The 25839-nt window shown below is 27.9% G+C and overlaps 1 protein-coding gene across 6 annotated transcripts in view; it reads left to right on the top strand.

Moving 5' to 3' along the window:
- LOC107452244 (prolyl endopeptidase FAP) overlaps positions 1 to 23582 on the top strand; it is a 120809-nt gene extending 97227 nt beyond the window's left edge. For all 6 annotated transcript variants that reach the window (XM_071181373.2, XM_071181374.2, XM_071181375.2 and 3 more), the window contains exons 9-21: positions 2370 to 2539; positions 3458 to 3555; positions 7157 to 7283; positions 9517 to 9672; positions 10610 to 10689; positions 11583 to 11812; positions 14265 to 14363; positions 16076 to 16151; positions 18243 to 18437; positions 19433 to 19590; positions 20240 to 20377; positions 22311 to 22384; positions 23095 to 23582. In XM_071181373.2, coding sequence (XP_071037474.1) covers positions 2370 to 2539; positions 3458 to 3555; positions 7157 to 7283; positions 9517 to 9672; positions 10610 to 10689; positions 11583 to 11812; positions 14265 to 14363; positions 16076 to 16151; positions 18243 to 18437; positions 19433 to 19590; positions 20240 to 20377; positions 22311 to 22384; positions 23095 to 23241 — 1748 coding nt within the window. In that variant the 3' untranslated portion in view covers positions 23242 to 23582. The remainder of the gene's footprint in view (positions 1 to 2369; positions 2540 to 3457; positions 3556 to 7156; positions 7284 to 9516; positions 9673 to 10609; positions 10690 to 11582; positions 11813 to 14264; positions 14364 to 16075; positions 16152 to 18242; positions 18438 to 19432; positions 19591 to 20239; positions 20378 to 22310; positions 22385 to 23094) is intronic.
- The last annotated feature ends 2257 nt before the right edge of the window (positions 23583 to 25839 follow it).

The raw sequence follows: 25839 nt of genomic DNA, 5'->3' as shown, positions 1-25839 counted from the left end.
ATTTTAGGAAAAGGAAAAGTTTAATTCGAATATTTGAAATTGTTTTTTTAATTTAAACTTTTGTTTTTGACTAAATTATAATATACTACACATTGTACTGTAATATTTTATAAGTTGTGCAAACTTTGAATAACATCTAGTAAGCTCTTTATAAAAAATATGAGTGTAGAGTTTTATAATATATTTTAGAACTTAAGATTCTCTTCCATGTACAGTGAAACCTCCTGTTATGGACACTCCTGCAAAACGGACGCCTCTCAATACGGGCATACTTTTAATTCCCCAGGAATCTTCTATGAATAAACCATTACGTACATTCTCCGCAAAGCGGACACTCCTGTAACCGGACGCGGACAGTCATTTTGATCCTGAAACGTTGTTTTTTTATCTCTACAAACCGGACACTACTTTTTCTAAATAAATTGCAAGCTAAAAAAATGCAACTTTTCACCATTTTTAAAGCTTGTAAATAAAACTTTTTACCTTATCCATAACTAAAAATATTGTTAAGCTATTTCACCAACAAAAAATCAATCTTTCTCCTGTCACTTTGCCTAATCTTTGTAAAGAAAGGAGAGAAAATGGTACTGCACTCCTGAAATAATTCTGACATCGGCATCTTTTGATCTTTTCATCTGGATCACACAGGTTATGAGACCCCTCAAGTTGAAATGACTTCTCTCAATGCTTCTTCCCCATTGAAAATTTCTTTAATTTTCTTATCAATTTGAAGACTGTATTTAACACAACTGGGGTAAAAAAAAAAAGAGAACAGAAGTATAATCTTTGAGGTGTTTATATAAATGAAACATTTATTCAGACACTTGATAGCTGATCAATTGTGAATAATCATCTCCATAGGTCCTCATGACTTACAGGTATGCATTACTTTTTTTTCTGTGAATCATGGGAGGTTTATTTTCCAAGAAGGTATTAATCATTTTCCCTATCAAATGATAAGTAGGTGTAATGGGATGTGACCCTAATAATTCAAACGGACTGAGGACAGTACGCTCCTATTTGGTATCATATGTCTAACATGAGTATCTATGCTAATGGGAAAATTATATTTATTTATCTGTAGCTACATCCAGAATTATGTATTTATATCAAACTTCTTTATATATTCTTTTTTATCCTTCTTATTGCTTAAATAAATATTCTTGTAGATATTTACAGTATCCTTGTAGATATCATTTAATTATTTCTACATCTTTGAGAATATTCTGAAAACAATTTACGGTGTTAAATTTCGTTATTAAGGTACCCTTCCCGTAAACGGGCAACTCTCATAAACGGACAAATTTTTTGGTCCCATGAATGTCCGCTTACCGGAGATTTCACTGTATAATACATAAATGTTATAAATTTGTTGAAAGTACCTTCTAATGATTCTACTTTTTATAACAGCATCATTTTTCTAATTTTAATGTAAGCAAATGTGCTGCAAATATTTAAATAAAATAACTGATCCAAAATTAGTATTTAACATACGAGTGTAAAATGAAAAATTTAAGTACAGTCGAATCTTGATTCATTGTTCCCGCATCGTATGTTTCCCCTTAAGTATCTTCTTGTTTTAATGGTCCCGTCACAAATGCTATTCTTATAATGTTAATAATACCCTTTTGGATTGTTTAAGCTAGCAGATTCTCGCTTCTATCGTTCAAAAATTCTACTGATATTTTCCGAAAATACTGAAGTTGCTTTTTTTAAAATTCAAAATGAATTTTAAAAAAAGCAACTCTTGCTGCTAATGATGAAGAAGAAAATGAGGATTTGTTGTAGCTTAGTAAAAACGCCTCAAACATCATATTTAACGTTTATGCATCAATTGATGTCGGTTCAAGATATAGTTGCAGAATCTAAAGAAGTGCAATGAGATATCAATGAAGAAAGTGAGCTTGTCCAAAATCTGCGAGAAAATTTTTGGAAGGCGTCGAAACAATTTAAACAATAAGGAGCTTTCTGTATTCATACGAATTCATAGGAAATAAACAACAATCTTGTTAAAAAGGCAAAAAATTATTGTTTGCGATAAGAAGAAAAAGAGTGTGTTAAAAATAAGATTTCTAGATATTTCAAATAAGTAAATATGTTCCATCATTCCTTCTTTTGCATTAAACTATTTTAGATTAATTATAAATTTATTTATTTTCAAGTTCATTACTTTATCACTTTTCATACATTTTCAAGTCACTCTTTGATATTTTAAGTTGACCCACATTTGTTGTTTTCATACATCTATCGTTCGTAATGAATAGTCACTGGAGAAATAATCGATCAAGGTTCTACAATATTACATAAAGTTTTTTATTCTTTTTCATATTTAAAAGATCTTTATTTTAAATTTATACTTTTGATTTTAGAGGAAGTTTTAAGTTCCAGTCATGCTTTATGGTGGTCTGATGATGGTAAAAAATTATGCTTTGTTACGTTCAATGACACTCAAGTAAACATACTGCAGTATGCTCATTATGGACCTTATTCAGATATTACTAATGTCTATCCAGAAATTATAAATTTAAGATATCCAAAAGTAAGAATTTTATTTATTATTAAATTTCTATGATTCTTTTCTGAATTAGGTTTGAAATTAAATGTATTTTATGTAGAAGCACCCTTGTACTGCTATCACACTTACTGCAACACATACCTCTAAGTTTAAATCAGGGGTTGTATATTTTCTAAAATTTGGCATATCCAAAAAGCATAAGATGCATGTTTAATCTTTCATAGTGTAAATTTGAAAAGAGCGATATCATATCAGGGGCGAAACCACTAGGAGTAGGTAGGAGGATTATAATTCCATGTTAATCAGTTAAAAAGATCATAGTTGATAGGACATAATGTTCTTACCTTGGCCATTAAAAGATAAAACCCTAAGAAAGTCATTATTGAATTTTAGCTTTCCTCTAGGTTTTTTTTCTTTGTTTTTTTTTTTTAGTTTTAAAAATATGTGTGGTTTAATACATCAAATAGTGATAATTAATAATTTTTTTTAAGATATCATAATAATCAATAATTTTTTTAATTTATCATATATAATCAGTAATATTTTTTTCTTGAAAGTTATTAATTAAATTTTTATTAATTATTCCATCAACTTATTAAAGTTGGCTTTATTAATTGATTTATAAATTCAATAAATAAGATATAAAACAAAAAAAAAATTATTGCCCCCAGTAAGCTATAATTTTATTGATCTCTATTTCTAGTTTCTGAATCACAACACACAATTTTTAGAGGGCAAAAACATATTTTTTAAATTTATTTCATTAACCTTTTTCTTATCCATTCCTTGCAGTTGAAAATTTATTTTTCATTATAACAGTAAGGAGTTGGAGTAATTACTTTTACTTTGTTTGAAAATATAATGTTTCCTTCCTATCATTAATCTGTTGCAATTTGCAGCCTTTAAAATACACATTTTGATAATTAGAAAATGTTTTTTTAGGCTGGAAAAACTAATCCTAGTCTTACCATCTGGATAACGGACTTAACAACCACAAAGGCTAATTCAGAAGTAAAACCTCCAAAAGATTATCAGGGGCTGTAAGTACTTGTTTTAAAATTGTTATATTATGTATAATTATTTTTTATTGATTATATTTCCTGATAAAAAAAAACACAAGTGTGTATATTCCTTGACATTGTGCGGAAACTAGGAATAATGCCCACAAGTAGCCCCACATTGTGCAAATCTAAATCTGAGGTTCTCAAAGTAGACAATGCTACTCTTCTGCTATCATCAATGCAATCAGGGGAGATTAAAACTGTGACATAGTGTCACTCGCGAAATTATTGATCGCATTGTTATGTCGTCCCTGCAGTCACTTTTGTAATTTCTACACTTCCCATTTTTGGAGTGCTTGGTATGTCCGCTCCCCTCTTTTTCGTTCAATTGCAGGTGCGTCAGCGTCCTTTGTAGTTCCATGTGAATCCTCTATTCCGTCCTTTTCCTAACCGTAACTACTCTTAATTTTTAAACACTTTAACTTTTACTTTATTTTTTTACCCCTCTCTTAACCCTAACTTTTAATTTTCATTTAACTGTAACCCATCTTTAGCTTTTTCTATAAATAGTCTTCTATTTTTCGCCCCCAGTGCATTCGATAAGACTCAGAGGCTGTTTTTCACCGATCAGTCTTTTTTTACTGCTTCGTCTCTCCCCCCTTGAGTGAAACATGACGCAGGCATATCGCTGCTCACAGTAAACTTTTTTCTGCAAATATATTTTTTTAAAGAACCATCTCTTCCACCGTTGTTTATGCTGCTGATGCCCTGACTCCTGACATCATCTAATCTTCCTGTTTAAATTAAATCCAGATGTTTGCCTTTTTCTTCATCGAATTGATCCAGCTATGCTTTCTGGGCAGCTTTGCATCTCTCCCAGTATGATGGGGATGGATGCCATTATTACGAATTTCTGAATGGCTTTGTTGATGGTTCCGTAGACGGCATCTCATCGAATTGTTCCAGCTATGCTTTCTGGGCAGCATTGCTACTCTCTAAATCCCAAACCAACATCATTTTTCCAGCGCTATTGGTTTTTCCAGAATTGTGTCGTCCTTTTGTTGAAGGAATGCTAGTGCAGTGAGCCCTTGAGATTTACCAGCTTTCGGACACTCCACCATCGTGACTGTTGTGTTGAGCTCCATATGATGTTTTTCTTTTTGAACACAAATTGATGCATTTTTCTGACATCATCAATATTACCTGTGCCTGAATATATAAAAGATGAATCCCAAAATAAAGAAATTCTGTTTACTACTGACGTCTGCATTTTATAGACTATTTCCTTGTTTTTAAAGACTGGTTTTTGACTAATTGTTTATCACCACTCCTTCAAAAAGTATGTTTTCTTTTTTATCCTTTTTAGATTGTTGTAGCGGGCTTTTGTACAAATCTTTGCGTGTTAATCGGCCATAGTTTCTTTTAAAACCTATTAAATTTTTTTTATTCCAACGCAGCAGTTCTGGTACAAAAACAAATCTTTAATATGCAGGAAAATATATTTATAATATTTATATATTTTAAATTTAATAATTTTTTCCCAAATTTTCTAATCTGCCTTATAGAGGATGAGGATAAGAGAATTTCATACAGAGGAATTAGTAAGTTGTAGGATATTTAATCAATTTTTTATGGAAAATAATTATTTTACTTGTTTGCTGTAAATACACAAATTGTGTAATACAATTTGTGTAAATACAATTTGTACATACAATTAATACAATTTGTACATGCAAAAATACTATTTGTGTAAATACACAAATTGTTAACACTTGAAGGCAATTTTTTTCTTTTTTAAAATAGTCTTTAAGAAATTTTTTCACAATTTTATACTATTCATTTATTATCCATTTATCAATTAATGTATTTCATATCAAATTTTAATATATTTTAGTATAATTGTTTTAAAATTATTGTATATAGTCTGAAGGGAACATTAGGGCATTTGTCTTTTATTTTAATATAAGTGCTTCCAGATTGAAAAGAAAGAGAAATAATTTTACCAAAGAAAATTATAATATTTAATTAATCATTGTATTTAATTAAAGCCCTTATTTTTATCTAAAATGTTAAGGGAATGGAAAAAATATAAAATTTGATTTAAGAATTTAAAATATAAATTTTATAACCAAACACAGAAATTAAGCAAAAATTTAATTTTAATTACAATTTCTCATGTAACTAACCCATGCTTTGAGATTATTTAATGTGACGGCGACTTATCTTAACAAATAAGTTAATATATCAAGCCTTAATTTATTTTAGCAACATTATAAATTATAATGAAAATCATACGTGTGGAAGCCACTACTAATCTTACTTAGCCTAGCTGGGTAGTCTGTTAGTCTCTGACGTCCTCTAACTATGGGTGTTTAATGTTTTTTTTTAGTATGTACGCAATTAATTTGTAGGACAAAATAGTGATCCCTAGGTCTTATGCCATCTTCGAAGTTCATTTTGTATTATAATACAAGGTTTCCTAGAAATTTCAAAGATCAATTGATCACTTGATTTTATTACAAGATGAAGCAGCAATCAAATGTTTATTTTAACGAAACTTAAAGAAATATCACAAGTGTTTATTGAAAATCTCGACATACTCCAAAATTTAAAATAAGTTTGATTGATAATGACTGACCAATTGAAACTATTTTTGTGACATCAAGTTGTAGATTGAGATATATATTTTATTGAAAATTAATGAAACTTCAACATGCTTTAAATGAACTAAATGTTTGTATGGTTCAAAAGTTGCAAACAATTTACAAAAATTAAGACAAACATTTTAAAACCAAACCTTAACTTTGTTCAATTTATCAAATGAAATTGGTTAATTTATTTATATTTGGTTGTGTGACTAAAATCGAATGAAAAATCTGAATCAAATATGAGATTTTTAGTATTTTTACTGAAATCAGTATTTTTTTTTTTTTAAATTAGTATCATCTTGTGTGCTAATTGGATGCCTGCGAGCCACGTCAACATGGGTATGGGTCCGGATTGGCTGTTAAAACGTGGATTTATTTATAGTAGCAGCTGTTCTATTCATTCTATTTCCAGTAGGCCCTCCCCTCAAATTTGGATTCCCTTAAGTGCCACATTCCATATTTTTTCACCAAGGTTTTTGATTGATTTTTATTTAATACAAAGCCATGTAAAACATGAATGAAGAAATAATGCAACAAATTTTCTAGATGAACATTACAAAAATAATTATGGTTACATCAAAATGCATGAACAGATACTAAATCTATGTTAAATAAAAGACCTAGGCATGTAGAAATTATATTTTAACATAACTTAGGTAGAAAAACTTAGCTCGACCTTGGCCAGCAGCTGAATATTAAAACCCCATCTTGTTTATAAGCAACCAGCTGGGGCTGAGGTCATAGATCAGGTGGTTGTGTATCAGTGGTCTTCTTATTCTAGAGTTGAGAGTTTCCCGTTCACTAATACCATCCATCATTCGTTTGTTCATTAATTGTGTCATATTGGCATTGCCGTGTCATTTCTCTATTTTTTATTCAAATCCTGCCATTTCTCTGAGAATAGGATAAAGCAAATCCCCTAAAACCCTTAATCAAATGTCGTTACATACTTTTTACCGACATAATAATAATATTTTAATTTTTCTTTGCAGGGATTATTATTTTACTGGATTGCAGTGGGCGAGCGATACTTCTGTCTCTATTGTATGGTTAAAAAGACCTCAGAATTCTTCCATGATCAGTATATGTGATGAAAACAATGCCTGGGAATGCAAAAAGGTATATTTTTTTCCTGGATATTTCTTAAATCTAAAAAACTTTCATTTTTTTTCCTTTATCAATTGGTCCATTAATATAAAGTAAGTTTTCTAATAATTAAATGAAACTTTTAAATACATTACATTTTTATTTAGATAAATATTTTGTGTGCAGTTTTTATAAAAAAGAGAGAGAGAGATAACTGGCATTTTTCAAATTTAAAAACTTGCAGTCCTTTTCATTTTTATGTGCTGAACTATTTTTTTTTTTTAAGTTGTGCATTACCGTCTTACCAATCAAGTGTTTTTACTGGTTGTTTGTCACTTAAAACTTTTTGCTCTTGTGCTAGTTGATATGGGAATTTTAATATAGTGATATGTCATGCTAAAATATTGATATATCGCAATATTTTCCTATTGTAACTTATCCATATATAAATTTATCTTACATGGAAACAAAGAAAATCCTAATTTATTTTTTTTGTTGGTTGCAAAGAACTGAAATATCAAGCCTGTGAGCTGTCATGAGTATAAACATACACGTTTACTAATTTCTAAATGAAAATTCTTTTCTTGTGGGGACAACGAAAAGTTGAAAGAAACTGAGCCATAATTGGGAAGAATTGAAAGGTTAAAAACGAATAATTTATATCAGCAATCAAAGTGTTCTATATTATATTTTAGTAACTTTCTTATGCAGATTTAATAATTTTTTCATTGTTATTGTTATCTATTAAAAATGTGTATAAGTCGGGCTGTTACGCTTTTTTGAACAAAAAAAATAAACGTACTTGAAAAGCAAAAGAAAGCATCAATGACAGTTTTGAAGGATACAAAATAGATGTGCCGTCATAAATGATTTACCTGTTGATGTTGATTCCGTAATCATAATATGTAGTTTTTATGCTGCTCACTTCTTGGCAAAAGAAAAAAAATTTTCTGGTAAGCATGCTAAATATTGAAATGTTGGGAAATTCAAGTTGCCCAATAAGCAATCATTCCTGATTTGCTAAAAAATTTATTATTCAATCGAAGCAAGACATTTTTGTGGAATAATATCTATGAATATAATGCTGCACTTTGCTTTTGCATCATTTAAAACCCACTTTATGTGGACTTCTTAAGAGTTTGGTCATTGACAGCCCAAGCTCGAATTCCTGAAAATGATTGTGTTTATAAAAAAGTTCTTAATCTTTAATAGTAATTGTTTTTTAGAAGCATAATTAATGTTTAATTTCTGCAAGTTTTTCTATTGTATGTCACTTATTTCAATTTTACTTTCTAATAGTTTTGTCATTTAACGGCTTTACTGTGATCGCTGAAAGTTTTGAAATTCATAATTGAAGTTCAAGAGAGAAGAACAGTTTTTGTCCATTTCTCACAAAAATGATAAATTAGATTGCCGTCTATTACGTTTTTTTTATTTCTAAGTTTTGATAAATCAATATCATGAAAAATCAGTTTTCCCTAAGAGTTATTACCCAGTGAAGATGGGTCATAAACCCTTTCTTTTCACACCCTTTTTCAAATTGTAAATCTTTAGTAATAATTTTTAAAAAAGCATAATTATAGTTTTATTTCAGAAAATTTTCCTATTGTATGCCGTTTTTTTTGTTTTATTTTAACAACTTATAATTGATTTAAAATGTTAACTTTTTGGAAAGGAATTAGTTTAAATATTTTAATAAATGATTTAAATTTTTAAGATTTTATATTAAAAAACATTTCATATGGTTTTAACAAAGTAGCAAGTATTGTTTGCAAAGCAAACTATATAAGATTGCATAGCAATTTTTGGGGATGGAGAGCATCAGTGTCAAAGGACGGAGCCTATTTATTAGTTTGCAGTATTTCTATATTTATCAAATTTTTTTGTTATCGACACTAACAATAATATTATATGTGGTTGTGGTAACGATGTTAAGACAGTTTATTTGCAATAAACCAAGAGAATACTTTTTGAAATACCATTATCCTCATGCTAAATCATATTGATATTTCACAGTATGTCACCCTGCTCTACCATCCTATAATGCCACTGAATTTGATCATAACTCAATTTCCAAAAAATGTTAATTGCTACGAACTAATTCAAATTTGAGTTTTAAATGCATTTAACAAGTCATTAAAAGTGCTTGTTTTCTTCAAAGGCAAAAATGTTCAAGTTTCAAATTTACCTGATTTTGCAGAACAGAAATGTCTGTCTTTTAATCTACTATGAAATATTCAGTCAATTAATTCAGCTTTCTTTTTAGAGCTTACAAGAAGATACTAACGGACATGGCTGGATTGACTTGTATGACAAGATATTATTCACTCCTCCCACTAAACAAAGATATTTTATGAGACTACCTGGTCCCGCAGAAGGTAGTGCTGGGCGTTTTAGACATGTTGCTGAAGTTGATGCAAAGGTAAGTAGTAACATCAATTTGTTTATTTTTCATTTCACCTATTTTTAATTATATGTTTTTTTGTTTCGTACTAATATGTTTTTTTTTAAATATTTTTTTGGAAATATTTTATTTATTTATTCAATCTTGTCATCATTAATAGACTTTACTCAAATAATGCACTTTTCAACTTATCACTAAGTAAGTTGCAATGATATAAACTAATTTTATAATTAATTTAATTATTCAAATCCAAAAAAGTTTTATTATTAAAACATTTATGATTTTCTTTAATTTATTATTATTATTCCTATTATTTAAGTGATCCTTTTTTACAAATTTGTTTTTAGATTGGGTATTATTTTGTTTGTTCAGGGTACTCATTAAAATCTGTATCAACTCTCTTAAGTACCAAATGACTGTAACAATTGTTATAAAAATGGTTTTTATGTATATTAAAGTAGTAGTTGTGTACCGCATGTTGATTTTAACATTTTCGACGCTGCCTATGAAATAGGTATGAAAAAAATAATCATAGAGTTGTAAAAGGGTCATTAATTTAATACAAAAAAAGTTTCAGATATGCTATGAATTAAGTTCTTAAAACTCGTTTTTCTAACTTTGAAATTTCTGACTAAGTGATGCCACATAACTTTCTTAAAAAATTAATACTTATATATACAAGATAACTTTATTGTCAGTGTTCAATGCTTAAAAGATATCTCAACATAAAAAAAGCTTAACTTTTGACAATTATTTTTTTCTTTTCTTATTACAATCCTTTGACACGTTACATTGTTGGAAATCAAAATTATTCATTTGAGGAATTTCATTCTTAGCATTAATACACTGCATTTTTTGCATTGAAAAGCTAAAAAAAAATATAAAACTGAAAAAATATATCTTTCTCCAATTATCTTCTTTTAGATAGTAATATAAAAATATTTCTTTTTTTTAGTCGGGCAAAAAAACTTTTCTTACGAGTGGGACGTATGATGTTGTTTCACTAATAGGATATAATACTGTGGAGAAAATAGTGTAAGTAGAAAAAACTTTAATCTTTTACAAATTTAGATATATTTTTATAAAATGATTTGATGTTGGCATTATCTACTACATTTTCTGACACCAATTATGTTTTATTTAGTTTGTGCTGTGAGAAAGTGTAATTGCATTGTGTATTTTTTAAGTGAAAGGAATGATCTAGATTTTTTCTAATTAGAACTTTAAACTAAAGTAATAGACTGCTACTCCTCTTTTTTTCCCCCTAGAATGGGTCATTTACACAGAAATATGATAATAGCAAAAGTAGAAATAAATTGTGGGATTTTGTAAAATGCAGATAATAGATTTCCCATACTTTTATTATTAGGTTTCCTGTTTGCACATTTTTTTGCCTTTTCAACTTTTACACTCTTTTATTTTATTTACATAAATGTGTGAGGAAAACTTTTGAGTTCATTTTATAGCAACTATTACTGATGGTTTTCCTTTCATAATGTTTTCATTGTTCTTTTTTTATTATTATTGAAGAAGGAAACAGTTATTGAATTTTGATGATGTTTTTTGCCCAAAATGTGGAATTTTTTTTATTTGTTTATTTTATTTTTTTCTCCTGTGTATGATATAATAAATAACACGATAAATATAAAGAATATATGTTTTAGTGGCTGTTCTTCTTACAGTTTGGAATCATTTCAGTGTACAAACGCAGAAATGAACATGAATTTTAAAAAATATTGATATCTTTCTCATTCTTGTATTTAGTGTACTATGATAAAAAGACCAAACAATTTCGATTTATGTGATAATGTATTGTTACGTCTTGAAAAGACTTTTTGTCCCTTGATGTCATATTTCAATTTTTTTTTATGTTCTCTGTTTTTTTATTTCATTTGTGTCATTATTCTTAATTTTATTTATTTTTGTAGGTTTTATATCTCAACTTTAGATGGCAAACCTGGGGAAAGACACTTATTTGGAGTGACAGATACAACTCATAACAAACCGAAAACAGTAACTTGCTATACTTGTGATTTAGGGCCCGATTGTTTATATAATGATGCATCATTCAGTTTGAATTATACTTACTATGCTTTGGATTGCTTGGGACCTGGAATACCCCAAGTGCAAATGCGTCTCACTCAATCTAATCATATAGGTTTGTTTTATTTAATATTATTGTTTTTGTCTATTTTTATACATTATTGTTACAACACGTAAAATTCAATTTGATCGTTTATTAGTCACTTCTGACGCGATGATATCACTGTTTTTCAATTTTTTCATTGTTTTTGCTACTTATATTCGCATGGTTTTTTTAAATCTCGATATTTTTATACAGTATAGAAAAATTTGAAATTTGTATCTCACATTTTAGTAATTACTTTTTGATGCACTAGATTTGTGCCAAACCCTATCGGCTTTCAGATCAGAAAAAAAATTCAGTCGTTGCTGTTAAATTTTCACACAATTTTTTAAAATCCAAATAGTATTATGATACGGAGTAGTATTATGATACGGAAAATTCAAATCGCGCACCTGAGTATTTATATTTAACGCGATAATTCTATCTTTTTTTCAGCAGTTATATCTACTCATTTTTGCTTATTTCTTAAAATCTTGATATTATTTATTGCAACAATCTAAAAACATGCATTTAATTCACCCTTTCTTGGCCTGCTCGATTCGTGTGATTTCTTGCGAAAAGCGAAAAAGGAGGTCTGCATAATTTTTTTCAATATATCTTTTATGTATCGATAAGAAAAATAAATTATTAAATTAAAATTTATCTCTTTAAATTTCATATATCTATGAACAAAAAGGAAAAAACTATGCATTGAAAAAAAATTTTTAAGATAATTTCTTCTTCCTACAATCACATGTTTAAACATTTAAAACAAGCATTAACATTACTTCACCTCTTCCACTTTAAATATTTACTCGGTGTTCAGTGATAGAGTAAACAGGGAATAATCGGGGACTTTGTTGATTCTGGATGTATCAGGGAATTTCTCAAGAATTTTTAATAAAATAGAAAAAATTTTAAAACAAGCTATCGCTGACTACTTCAATCTGTAAACAGTGCTTCACTAAGTATGATGCATACAAGTTTTATCCCATCTTTCTTCCCAGTGATATCTGTGGTCCTAAAGTTGTTGACGTCATTTCCACACCAACACAACTGTGGAACCGTTTAAAGCTGTATTAAGAGGCGGTATTGTATTAACCTGTTTTCGTCTGTATGCCACGATTCATATTCATGTGTTTTAAAATCATACGTTGGGGTTCGTCTTTCATAATTCAAAAATCACTCCTCACTTCTCATATATAAGCGAATTAAAAATCATACACCACAATTCCTATTTGTGCGTTTTAAAAATCATACATTGTGATTCCTCTTCTCGCTATTTAAAAATCGGGATTCGTATTCACGCAATTTGAAAATCACGCATCATGATTCGTATTTATACATTTTAAAATTCATACGTTGAGATTCGTCTTTTGGCAATTTAAAAATCACACATCGCGATTCAAAAATCATACATCGAGATACGTCCTCCCTCTTTTTAAAAATCTCGCATTGCAGCTCAAATTTACGCAATTTAGAAATCACGCATCGTAATTCTATTTATGCTTTTTAAAAAACCATACATTGTGATTCGTCTTCTCGCAATTTAAAAATCACACATCACGATTCTCATTCACGCAATTTAAAAATCATACGTTGTTATTCATCTCGCAATTTAAAAATCAAGCAACGCTATTCATATTCAAGTGGTTTAAAAATCACACATTGTGATACATATTCAAACGTTGTGATTCGTCTTTTTGCAATTTAAAAATCACATCGCATTTATACTTTTTAAAATTAAAAATATTGAAATTAAGGCTAAGTTAACTGAGTTGACTAAGACTGAAATTAGTTTTATTGGAGAAAAAAACGGTGCCCGTTGTTTGCTAAAAAGGGATAATGAAGGATTAGAGCTAAGCATTTTTTAAAAAAAGTGTTCGAAAATTTCTTAAGTGAGAGTTGATGCTGAGAAGTTCATGCCTCCAACGAAAAGCTTGCCATAATATAGCTAAAATAAAAGTAGCAAAATATCATTCAAGTTTCCATGATCTAATTTGATATTTTATGTAATAAATATATTTAAATATAGATCGTATATATTTCATTCCTCTCATTTATCAAGCTATTCCCTTTATCAAGTAAATGTTAGAAAGTTAATTTTAGTTGTTTTATTTTTCATTTTCATATTAACATATGTTTTGCATCATGTAAATATTATGTACATATTTTTTAATTTTTATTGACAGAATTTGTTCACAGGCATGCTGTGAACATAATTTTTATTTAGTAAATTACTCAAAATCAGCATCCTTGAATTTATAAATTGTCCTTTAATCTTATTTTTTGGACCAGCGTTGTCTGCAAGTTACAAAGAAAATCTTGAATTTCGGGAATTTGAAAATGTCTTCTCGCTGACGTCCTGATTTAAAAGCTATTTACCTTTGATACTTTGAAACTATTTTTTTAAACTAAATAATATAAAAGAATTTTTATCTCCTTTGTCTATAAAATTTTGATAAACCTTTTTTGTTTTATTTAGTATCAATAATGGATACAAATGATGAGCTTCGGGAATTAGTGGATCAACGAGCTATGCCCAAAGTAAAAAATCTCAAAGTGCCTATTGATGGAAACTATTGTAAGTAGTACTACCTTTTTCAATATTTTTTTAAAATATAATATGTAAAACTTCTGCAATTTCAGGTAGCTAGGTAGGAATAAAATTTGAAATCACTTTTTTTTTAATATTACAGTTTAATAGATTAAAATACTTATGATTTGTTTTAGTTTATTTTATTTAGAATGTATTGCCACTTTCACATAGATTGAATGCCACATAAATGTCACTGTCAAAAGCAAGAAAGTTACTTCAGTTTTTAAGAGCGAAATAAAACTCAATCTTTTCCATGTAAGAAATTAAATTTAGTTTACCACTTATCATTGATTCTGTTTTATGTTCTTGTGCAATCTTTCCTTATCAACAAAAAACTAAACCTAGTGCAATTTGAGTCCACCGATATGATTGAAATTTTTACCATTTAAAAGGTTCTGTAAACTTAGAAATAAATGGTAATCCATTGGGGTGCAAAGTCAAGACTTAATAGGGGATCACAAATCGTTAAGGAATTGTATTCTGAATTGACAATGTCAGTCCAGGCACATCTTTATCAAGGCATGCAAAATTATTAAATCTTGGGTGAAAAGTAATTCTCCATACCCATGAAGCTCTGATCTTAGACTTAGAGGTTGGGCAGCTCCAAAGAGCAGGTCACATCGTCCAGAGATCTATTGCACCCAAACCCTAAATCATGATTAGCATGAAAGCTTGCTGAAATAAAATTCAGCAAGCACCTTACAGGAACATCTTGCAGTTCCCAGGTTTTGACGCAATGCTGCCCTAAATGCTCAAATTTTATGTACAGGTGTCTCCTGAGGATGCAGTGTCCAGTAAGAAGACCAATGATCTTCCTTAAACTGTTTCTATTAAGCTTTAAAAGCTCCTTTTGACGTACACTAGGACAGTCAGGATTCAGCTCCTTAGCTTGTCTCTGACCGCCAGCAGCGCTCCATTGATCATGGGCAATTTTGCCATAGAGCTTGAATGTGGATGCCCTAAATGAGGTGGGAGAAATTCCCAGAAGCTCTGATCTTGGATTATCATTTATTTTGAAGTTTACAAAACATTTTAAATGTCAATCATAATAATGGCCTCAAATTGCACTTAATTGAGTTTTTGCTGATGAGGACCAAAAGTTCTGTCAGTCTATGACTACGAAGTTATCAAAACCAGAATTTCTATGGCTGGTCATGAAGAGAAGTTATCATGAAGATGGCTAAAAAGCAAGAAACAGAATCTATGATATTTGATTTTCGTATAGAAAAAATTGAGTTTCATTTCTTACTTAAAAACCGAAGTTGCTTTTTTTGCCAACCCAACAGTCGCAATTTATTTTTTAAATGTAAATCGTCCTTAAAGCAAAAAGTGCTTAAACCTTTTTCCATGCTTCACAGAACAATGAAGATCCTTACAGAATAATTAGTGTCCAAATCGCAATGAAAATTTCAATTATGGAGTTAATAATTTTTGTTTAATTATGTAGGAGGTAGGTTGTTTAATAAGGTATCCAGGCTATATATAATTTGATATTCAACAAATTATTATTTCTCCTTTTGCAATTTTTATTTGCAAAATAAAATTATTCAACATTAAAGAAATTGTAATAATTTAACTAGTGAGAGTTGTTTATAAATTGTTTCAGTTTCAATACTCTAAGAATTTTTACTGTCATTGTCTTGTTAAAAAGATAAAATTCTGCTCCTGAGACAATAATTTCAACTTTTTTTTTTCAGACGCAAATGTTCGCTTGTATTTGCCACCTGCTCTACAAGAATATGAAATAACTAAATATCCCATGCTTGTTGAAGTGTAAGTCTTTTACCCCGTAATTATTTTCAGCAACAATATTTCTATTTTAAATTTAAGTGTATATTTTGTTTTACAACAGATTTTTACAGTAAAACTTCTTATCATTTGAAACAACACCTTAAATTCTATATTTATAAAATTTTAGGTAGATAAAAATCGAAATTTAAGACCAGCTCTTTGCCAGTTTCAAACCATTGCAAGTTTCAAACCATTATTCATATCTTCATATCATTTTAAATTTCATAAATGTTACATTTACTGTACATTTTTCAAATAATTTTACTTTTTACTGTCACAGAGTTCTTTCTTTACATAAATATGAAAAAAAACTCTTTTGTGCCCCCTTGCTCTTTAGTTTTTTGCATCAATCATAATTTACCTCAGCACTTAATATTGTGTTGATTTATTTTAAGTATAGTGAATCCAATTTATTCTAAATTTGGTGCAATATAGCTTTTTTAGCTCTTGCGCTTCTTAATTCTCCATTTAATCAGATTTATTATTGTCATCCAATTATGCATAACATTTTTCCTACTTTTTTCTTGTAATTAAATTTATGTTTTACCTTCTAACCGTTTTCTGGATGAAAAAAAAAACTGTTGAAGTCTTTTCCATATAATTACAACTGAGCAAAAATCAAGTTCTAAAAACAGATATTTTTTTTGTAATTCCCACATTAACACAAAAATTTAAATCCATTAAAATTTGATATATTCTTTAAGTCTTTCATTAAAATTGATACATTCTTAAGTTTATCTTTCACCAAATAATGGATCTCTAAACTAAGAAGTGACTGCTTTCTTATCAATTTTGAATGAAACTTTGATCCAATAGGTTAGGAAGAGAAAGATCCCTTGGCTCCTGTGGCCTATTTCATTTTTTCTAAACCAAAAAACTGCAAAATAAAAAATAGATTTTTTGCCAATAATTTATTCTTTAAAAGAAAAAATATAATCTATGCTTGTTATATTCAGAAAGCGCTCCCTCAAATTGTATTTACTGAAACTTATGTGGAAGATGTTTAAAATAAAAATAATTCCTACAATTTGTGTTTTGTTTTTCCAAAAGCTGCAAAACCTAAAAAATAGTGAATTCTTTTCAACTGCCTATCCCCAGTAAAATAATTATCTAAGAACAACAATCGTCACTATAGTTATTCTTTTCTTTTATTCTTAAAAATAGTTCTTAATGTTAAAAATACAAAAACAAAATTAACTATTTATTTAGCTGCAAATAGTTTTTTGTTTAGTTAATAGTTAAGTTTGCAATATACAGTGGAACCTCTCTGGAGCGACAATTCGTCGTTTGTCGCTGATGGAGGTTAGTCGTTCTTTGAGGTTACCTGCATTGACTTCAAAATTATTATAGAAGGTACATGATTTTTCACAAACTGTTTCAATTTTAGTTAGTATCATTTTCTTGGTACTAAAATGCCACTTTGATATTTTTACGTGTTTCCTTATTTAACCTTTTCGGCATTTAGTGCAGATGTTGCCCGGTTGCTGGGAGAGGTTTTCCTCAACACAAAGCCTATGAAAAAATTCTGTGCCTCCCAAAAGTGGTCATAAATTTAGGTGGTCGCTATATACGGGTGGTCTTTTCTGGAGATTTCACTGTAATAATAATTTACATATTTCATGAGATTTTCATTCATACAGAAAAAGTATACTATTAATGTTCTATAAAAGAAAGAAATTAAATAAAATCTTATTGTATCAAATTATTCAAGAAGCCTTTCATTTCCATTTATTTAGTATATTTTTGTTTCTTTTTCATTTTGAAATATCTATTAATGGCACACTTTTTTTAACAATTCTGCTAACATTTATAGAAAATCTGAATTTTATAAAATCCATTATGTATATTTTGTAACTCTCGAGGTAACGAACTTCCCCCAAAGCCCCCTTTTTTGTCATTTAAATAGATATTATCTACTATCCTTTATTTACTTCAATTTTTATTTCTTTCGTTTCAAATATTTATTAATGGCTCATCTTTTTTAAAATAAATTTTGTCAATATTAATAGACAAAATATAATTCTGATGAAAGTGAAATTCAATTATTAGATTAATAAATTTGTTTTTTATTAGTTATGGAGGACCTGGAACACAAATGGTTACAGAAAGGTTTAGTGTGAACTGGGGTATGTACCTGGCTAGTAAGAAGAATGTAGTTTACGCCAGTATAGATGGTAGAGGTAGTGGTAATCAAGGTGACAAAATTTTACATGAACTTTATAGACGCCTCGGAACTGTTGAGATTATGGATCAGATATCTGTGTCAAGGTACTTTAATGTCAATTTTTTTTTCTTTTAAATTTTATTTAAATATCCAGTAAAAAAGAAATCTTTTTTTTTTCTTGTAAGATGTGTGAATTCTAATATAATATTAATTTACCTTGTACTATTTAATTAATTGAAAAATTTTCTTAAAAAATTTTTATTAATTAATTAAAGGTATAATTTTATCAATTTATTTTATTATAACTGGTGTAATTTTATAAAGCTATTTTTAATTTGATTTGAAATTTATTTAGAATTTATACATTTTTTGTGTGAGTTTTAGTTCGAATTTTTCAATTCAATTAAAAGCAAGAAAAATATGATTATTTTAGTATTACTTTAGCTATTTATTTTCTGTTGAAATCTGTGATATCAGATAAGCTTATTCCCCCTTATTCAAAAATACTTTTATCATGCTTGGAACTTATAACAGTCATAATCTTTTTCTAATCTATGTATTTCAAAATATTTTAGTGCTGCTAGAATTTTTTTTTTTTAAATTTGTATTTCTATGAAATCATTTTAGATGAATAAAAAAAAAAAATTTTTATTCTTTTGTGAAATCAAAATAATAATTCTGTATAATATTCTACATAAGGAATTTACTAGTTTCCTAGCCCTCCCCCCCCCCACCACAAATGCTTTCAAAAGTGATCTTATCATTTTTTTTCACTTCTCTTATCATTTAGCAATATTATTGCTGTTATTTTTATTTAAAAAATTCTTTTAGTTATGATTTCATTTTAATTTAAATATTTATTTAATTTATATATTTATTCAATTTTTTCTTTATTTAATTTGATTTTATGTTTCTAAGATTTTATATTCTGAGTAAACCAAAATGGTTAAATAAAATCCCAAGGCTCAATTAAAGTCCAAATATCAATTAATTTAAAAATTAATGAGCCAAAAAATTAATTCTATATTACAAATTTGTTATTTTATAATTTATCTTCATTGTATTTGTTCTGATCAATTTTTTTTTCATACTATTTTAGTTTCTTGGGGGAGCATTTTTCATTTATTGATGAAAAACATATGGCAATTTTTGGATGGTCATATGGAGGGTTTGCCTCAGCTTTAGCTTTAGCAACAGGAGAAAACACCTTTGCTTGTGGAATTTCTGTTGCACCTGTTACAAGCTGGTTGTATTATGGTATGTTATTGCACTATGAATTTATTTTAAACTCTTTTCAAATAACTTGATATTAAAAAAAATGTTTTGTGACATTTCAAAAACATATTAAATTAATCAACTGCATTTTATACTTATAGTATTATAAATTTTGAAAGACAAACATTTTTACTCCTGCTCCATTAAGATATATATCATCCATGCTCAGCTTTATTCCACTTGTCCAAACTTTAAACTGTTGCTATTTGTACTAATAGCTTACACAAGTTGATATCTTTTCTATATCAATTATTTAGTAAATATTAGCTTTTATCATTAAACAATTATTTGAAATAATTTTCAGATAAATAGATAAGGTAATTTTTTATTATTATAAAAATGTACATAATGACTTTTAAAATTTGTTATTGATGTCAAAAACTGTTTAATACTTTTTACACTAATTATAATTATTTAAAGAAGTTTAGATAATGAAAATTCACATTTTTTCGGCATATTTTGAAAACGATTTTTTAAAATACTAGATTTCATAATGTTGATTAATACCAATTTATTGATTTCTTTCTTGTTTACCTCATACAATGACTGAACATTCAGCTAGTATTTCATATATGCGCACTATAGCTACTTATTCTCTTATATAAAAATTGATACACTCTTTTTTTTTTAGACTCAATATACACTGAGAGATATATGCAAAGTCCATCACCCAGAGATAATCTGCTGAATTATGAAAAATCAGATGTCATGAAACAGGCCTCTAATTTCAAAGGAAAAAAATATCTTCTTGTTCATGGAACTGCTGATGGTAAATGTTAAATATTTATGATCATTCTAACATTGATATGCAATGAATGAGAAACTTGTAAATCTATTATCTGTGAAACCTAATTGAGGAGTGTTTATAGTGTATGCCGCAGCATCCTTCAAATATATTATCCCTTCCTTGAAGTGTCATGATCAAAAAATTCTGTAAATGCTCATGGGGGAGTATGATCCCACTTAACTTTCACTTATAACTTTCTTGGGCTTCAAACTGAGATAGAAAATTTATCAAATACCAGTATAAGGCTGGAATTTATTTAAATCCATCTACATGAATATTATGATCATCTTCCCCAAGGTACCTTGATCAAAAAATTCTGCAGGTGTTAATGATGGAATAATTTTGACCCTGATGAACTTATATTGCATTTAACATTGTTTTTTCTTGTGAAATTCGTTGGAAATTACTCACACAATGCAGATAAACTAGGAATGAGATTTCGTACTGCTTAAAACTATACAATAATTGCATTTTCATAACCATTGTCCAAATGACCATGATGAGTTGAATTTTGTCCACATTACTATTCTTTTAAATATAAAGGAGTGCATGATATTCAAAATAACATCAGTATGTGCTAAGGGATAATTGACCTCATCATGTTAACTTAGAGAATCAATAGCAATCTCTTGCTATTCAAATGGAAAAAGTTCAAAATCACTCATCATAAATATTTTTATTTCCCAACAGTCGTAATTAAATTTGCCTGTGTCTACAGACGGTTCATACAGATTTATTGCACAATATTTTTATATAAATTGACTTGAAAACCAAATTTTCTTACATTTATTTGATTGAGTTTTGAATGTCTGCAAAAAAGGGAAATTTTGTCCTAAGCTGTGGGATTTACCTGTGTAAAATTGTGTTTTTAGCATTTTATTCTAAAAAGCATACATATTTCCCGAATTATTATTGAAACTTTTTCATTAAATACAGTTAAAATTAAGTCATTGTTAAGTATAAGTTATATCAATTATGTTATATCCTCATAGACCTGAAAATTTAAATTTTCAGCTAGTAGCCAGTGGCCGGTTGACTCTTAAAACTTAGTAACCACTTTTTCCTCAAATCTAATGAGTCAGTGACTGATAACAATAGGCCCTTTTCATTTAATAGCCACTTTTTGCTAACTTTTTTTACTTAGATTAAATTATGTTTTTTTTTAAATTCATATTAAACATAATCTGTGGCTATAAAAAGTTATTTAAACAATAAAAATAATATAAATACGTGACAAAATTTAGTTAAACATACTGAATTTAAAGAACTTTATTTAAAAATATTTGGAGAGGAAAAATACATTTAATGTATACATTACAACTTTAAAATATTTGAATTGTTACAAAACTCTCCTTCCACGTGAATCTTTCCACCACAAATTAATGGATGAAGGCATTGGACATTTTAAGGAGAATTCTTTCCAGAGTCTTTCTGCTATTATGTACTTTCATCGTTAGACAATCTTCTTTCAAAAAAATAGTTGCTTATTTAATTTTTTTTAAAGGCTGACACTTGGGTCTATTTCCCATTGACCTTAGAAATGCCAGAATCGCTGCTTCTTATCGATACCCAGTGGGCACCTTTGGCTATCGCCCTGTGGTGAGCGGTCATTTTGATGTTATATTCTCACCACTTTCTTTCACATTTTCTGCCTTATAGACTCACACATGTGAAACATAGATATGTTATTTGCATCTGATAAATATTATATTACAGAAAAATTTTATGTTGTTCAGTTAGGTTGTGGCAATTCTAAATCTCGTTAGGGTGTTATAACTTGGAAAAACGCGTGTATCCTTGACCTAGTACATAGTTCAGATGCTATTTTGTTTTGTTTTAACACACTTTTATATTATTCTTATTTAGCTATTACTATTCCTCAATTAATTTTGATTCTCTTTTGCTTCCATTCTAGACAATGTTCATTCACAGCAATCTATGATGTTAGCAAAAGCACTTACTGATGCTGGAGTAATATTTCGAATGCAGGTAAAAATTTATTATCTTATGAACTATCATAGCTGCCAATTATTCAGAATTATGCAAATTTCTTTTAATTTCTTGGTTTAAGGCAAATTTTTGTGGTTTTTGTGTATTTAAAAAAAAAAAAAATATGCACATCGGGAAAGTTCTTGGAAAAAAATCTATATGGAACTTGAAATTTCGTAATTTTTATTTTACTATTTTTATTTAGAATATTTTATGCATTTTCTGAAGAATATTAATTTTGAGAAAATTCCTTTAGACTAACACTCATTGCAAAACGAAAGTTTTTTATAAAATTCTGTGAAATTTTGATTGTTATATTGGATGAAATTTTGTAAAATATTAGCGATGTTTTGAACTAAAATTTAAGGTCTAAGTTTGAATAAGAATATTTAGTTTTTCTTTAAAAATTCGATATTAAGCAATGTATTTAGTTTTATTTCATTGTTGCTGTTGTTGTTTTTTTTTTTTTTTTTAAGATTTTAGTTCAACACAGGTCAACATTATTGATCTAGAAAAAAAATTATTTCAAAATTTACGCATTATAATTAGTTGCAATGAAAAAATAGCAGTCTTGAAACTTAAATTTGCCCTTATTTCAAAAAATATTTTATATATAGTTAAAGTTAGTTTCTTTAAAAAAACTAACTTTAACTACTTTACCTGTGCAACATATGGATGATATTTTATTTTGCTATCTCTTATTTCTTAAGGTGTATCCTGATGAAAACCATGGACTTGGTCATGTAAAAATGCATCTTTACCAAACTATGGACAATTTTCTTGATCACTGTTATTCGGAAACTGTGAAAGAGGAGACAGCGTCATTATCAAAGTCATCTCCCAATTCTGAACGATAGATCTAAGTCAGTATTTCCTTTCAAAAGGGGCTTTCACCGTTACTTCCCATCCTCGAAACTCATCGTTGAAATTTTTCATCTCATATTTTCATGAACTCATTGTGACTTTTTTTTAATGAAATTTAGGATATGAAGCTTATTTGCATCATTCCGAATTTCCACTGACTGTGACTAATATGCTTATTTAGTCACTCTTACATTCCATGAGCAAGTGTGCCTGTAAACAAGATCGTAAGAAAGTTATAGATGCTTTTGGTGTTAACTATTACATCTGCAGATAATATTGAATGTTTTATAAATCCAAATATTTAATTTTAATTAAAGTGTTAAAAATATTATTTAAAATTATTGTTTATTTTATTATTTCATTTTATTTTTAGTTGTTTATAAATGTTAAATATATTTTACTTTTTTTCAAATTTAAAAATATTATTATTGTTTAAATTATTTTATATTCTTAATTATTTACTGATTAAACATAATGAATTAGTGATTGATCAGAATAAAAGTATAACATGGGTGCAAACGAAAAAGATGTTTTATCATCTTTTTACACAAAGATATTAAGTACAAAATGAAATATTTTATTGGTACTTCCTTCAACAAACTAAAAAAAAAAAAAAACTTATTATATTTAAATACATACAAAGAGATGAGAATAATTCATTAAGTATTGAAGGTTTTATTTGAATTTAATTAGCAAAATGAAAAAGAATCATAAATGAATAATTACTACTGTTAAAAAAAAATTGACGAAGTTATTAAAAAAAACAAGGATTACTAACAAAATATAGAAAGTAAATATGATGAAAGTTAAAAAATAAATATTTCTTGTTTTACAAAAGCTATCCATAATTTTGTTTTCTGTTTTAAAATTAATGGAAGCTATGAAACGTCTGCGTACAGTAGAACCTCGATCAATCATTTCTCAAGAGACCATTCATTATTACAAAAGACGTGGGAAAATGACAAATGTGGTTCAAATTTACATATCAAATAATGACTAGAAAATGTTTGAAAATCGATAAATTTACTATAAGTATAAACAAATTTAATTGAAAAAATTATATGCTTCTTGCTAAAGTGTTTTCAATGCGAAAGTAGGATAAATAAGTAATTTTTTGTTAAATATTTGGGGATTTCGGTTCTCTTTCATCTCAGTGCAAACAATAAATTTTCAAAAATCTGTTAAAGATTGCTGTTCATTTTCTGAAAGTTTGCATGGATGCAAAAATTGTTTTAAAGGCTTCAAGAGCTTTTGCAAAATTGATTGTGTTTAATTTGATCTTCATCAATATCACTTTTTTTCAAATGATGCATAAATATCAAACCTGTTGTTTAAAGCGTTTTACTTTAACATTAATAAATCCACATTTTCTTCATTATTAGCATCAGGAGTTACAGTTTTTCTTCGTGAAATAAATCAACTTCAATGTTTTTATTCAAATGTTGGTCAAACAATAGATGCGGGACTCTGCTAGTTTTAAAAATGATTTAAACAGAAATTATTCACATTTTAAGAATAGCATTTGTGACAGGAGCTTTAAAGCAATAGGATAAATACGGATAATAATGAAAGATGCAAAAACGATGGATCGAGATTCGACTGTAATGGGCATCCCTGATGCAAAAATTGTTACAAGATATGAGAAATATCTTCATATTCAGTAGCATGCAGAAGTGTGTGGATGACCTGGGGAATGACCCTAATTAGATGGGCTGGAAAATGGAGTATAAGCACTTAATGAGCAAAAAATAAGCTTTTTTTAAAAAAATTTAAAGAGTATGCTTAGATAAAAATTTCTAATACATTTGGTAAAATCCCTTTTATATGAATATAAGTATATTATTTTATCAAAAACTGATTTAAAACAAAACACTCTTAGTTTTTTCTTTCCTTAAATGTAAAGAGGTGATCTTTCTTTATAGTTAATACACGTAAACTTCATTTCTAATTTTGTTTGGAAATCATATTATATTCTTCTTAAAATATTTTACTTGAGCCAAATATTTACCTAATAAAAATTTTAATTCCATGATAAGAATAAAATAAAAACTAAGTAAAGTTTTAGCTATCAAATTATAGCTTTAGAGTTATGAATATTTTGCTTATAATCAGTGCTTGTTGGTTCAAAACAACTTGATTTTAAATTCTAATAAAATCATAAAAGAAAAATTTTGTAAATTTTTAAAGCACTTTAATATGAGATTGTTTAAAATCTCTTTAGCTTAAAAATTTTGTGTAAATGTATCACTGTGTTAATAAAGTTTCAATAAGAAAAATTACGTAAGTACTAAGCGTGAAATGAATCATATCAATTTTAAACTAAGAACAAAATGAATGTTTAGTGCTGTTATAATATGAATTTTTAAAGTTTAAAGAATAAAAAGGCCAGTAAAATTATTATTTTTCCAACCTCTTTTTAAAAATGATTCTGTTCCATTTTTAATAAATTTTAAATATACATTTCGATATATTAAACAATTTTTAATTCAGTAATATTGTTTAAAATGTATTGTTATGATTTATTTTAAATAAAAATAATGAGCCTTGTTTACAATATGGTACAATTTATCATTATTTTTATTTTGAGTACT

Source organism: Parasteatoda tepidariorum, chromosome 8 (assembly GCF_982258835.1).
Source record: "Parasteatoda tepidariorum strain Cologne lab strain chromosome 8, Ptep-v5.0, whole genome shotgun sequence".
NCBI lineage: Eukaryota > Metazoa > Arthropoda > Arachnida > Araneae > Theridiidae > Parasteatoda > Parasteatoda tepidariorum.
Note: the sequence above shows the minus strand (reverse complement) of the source record. Positions and strands in the feature narration are given on the sequence as shown.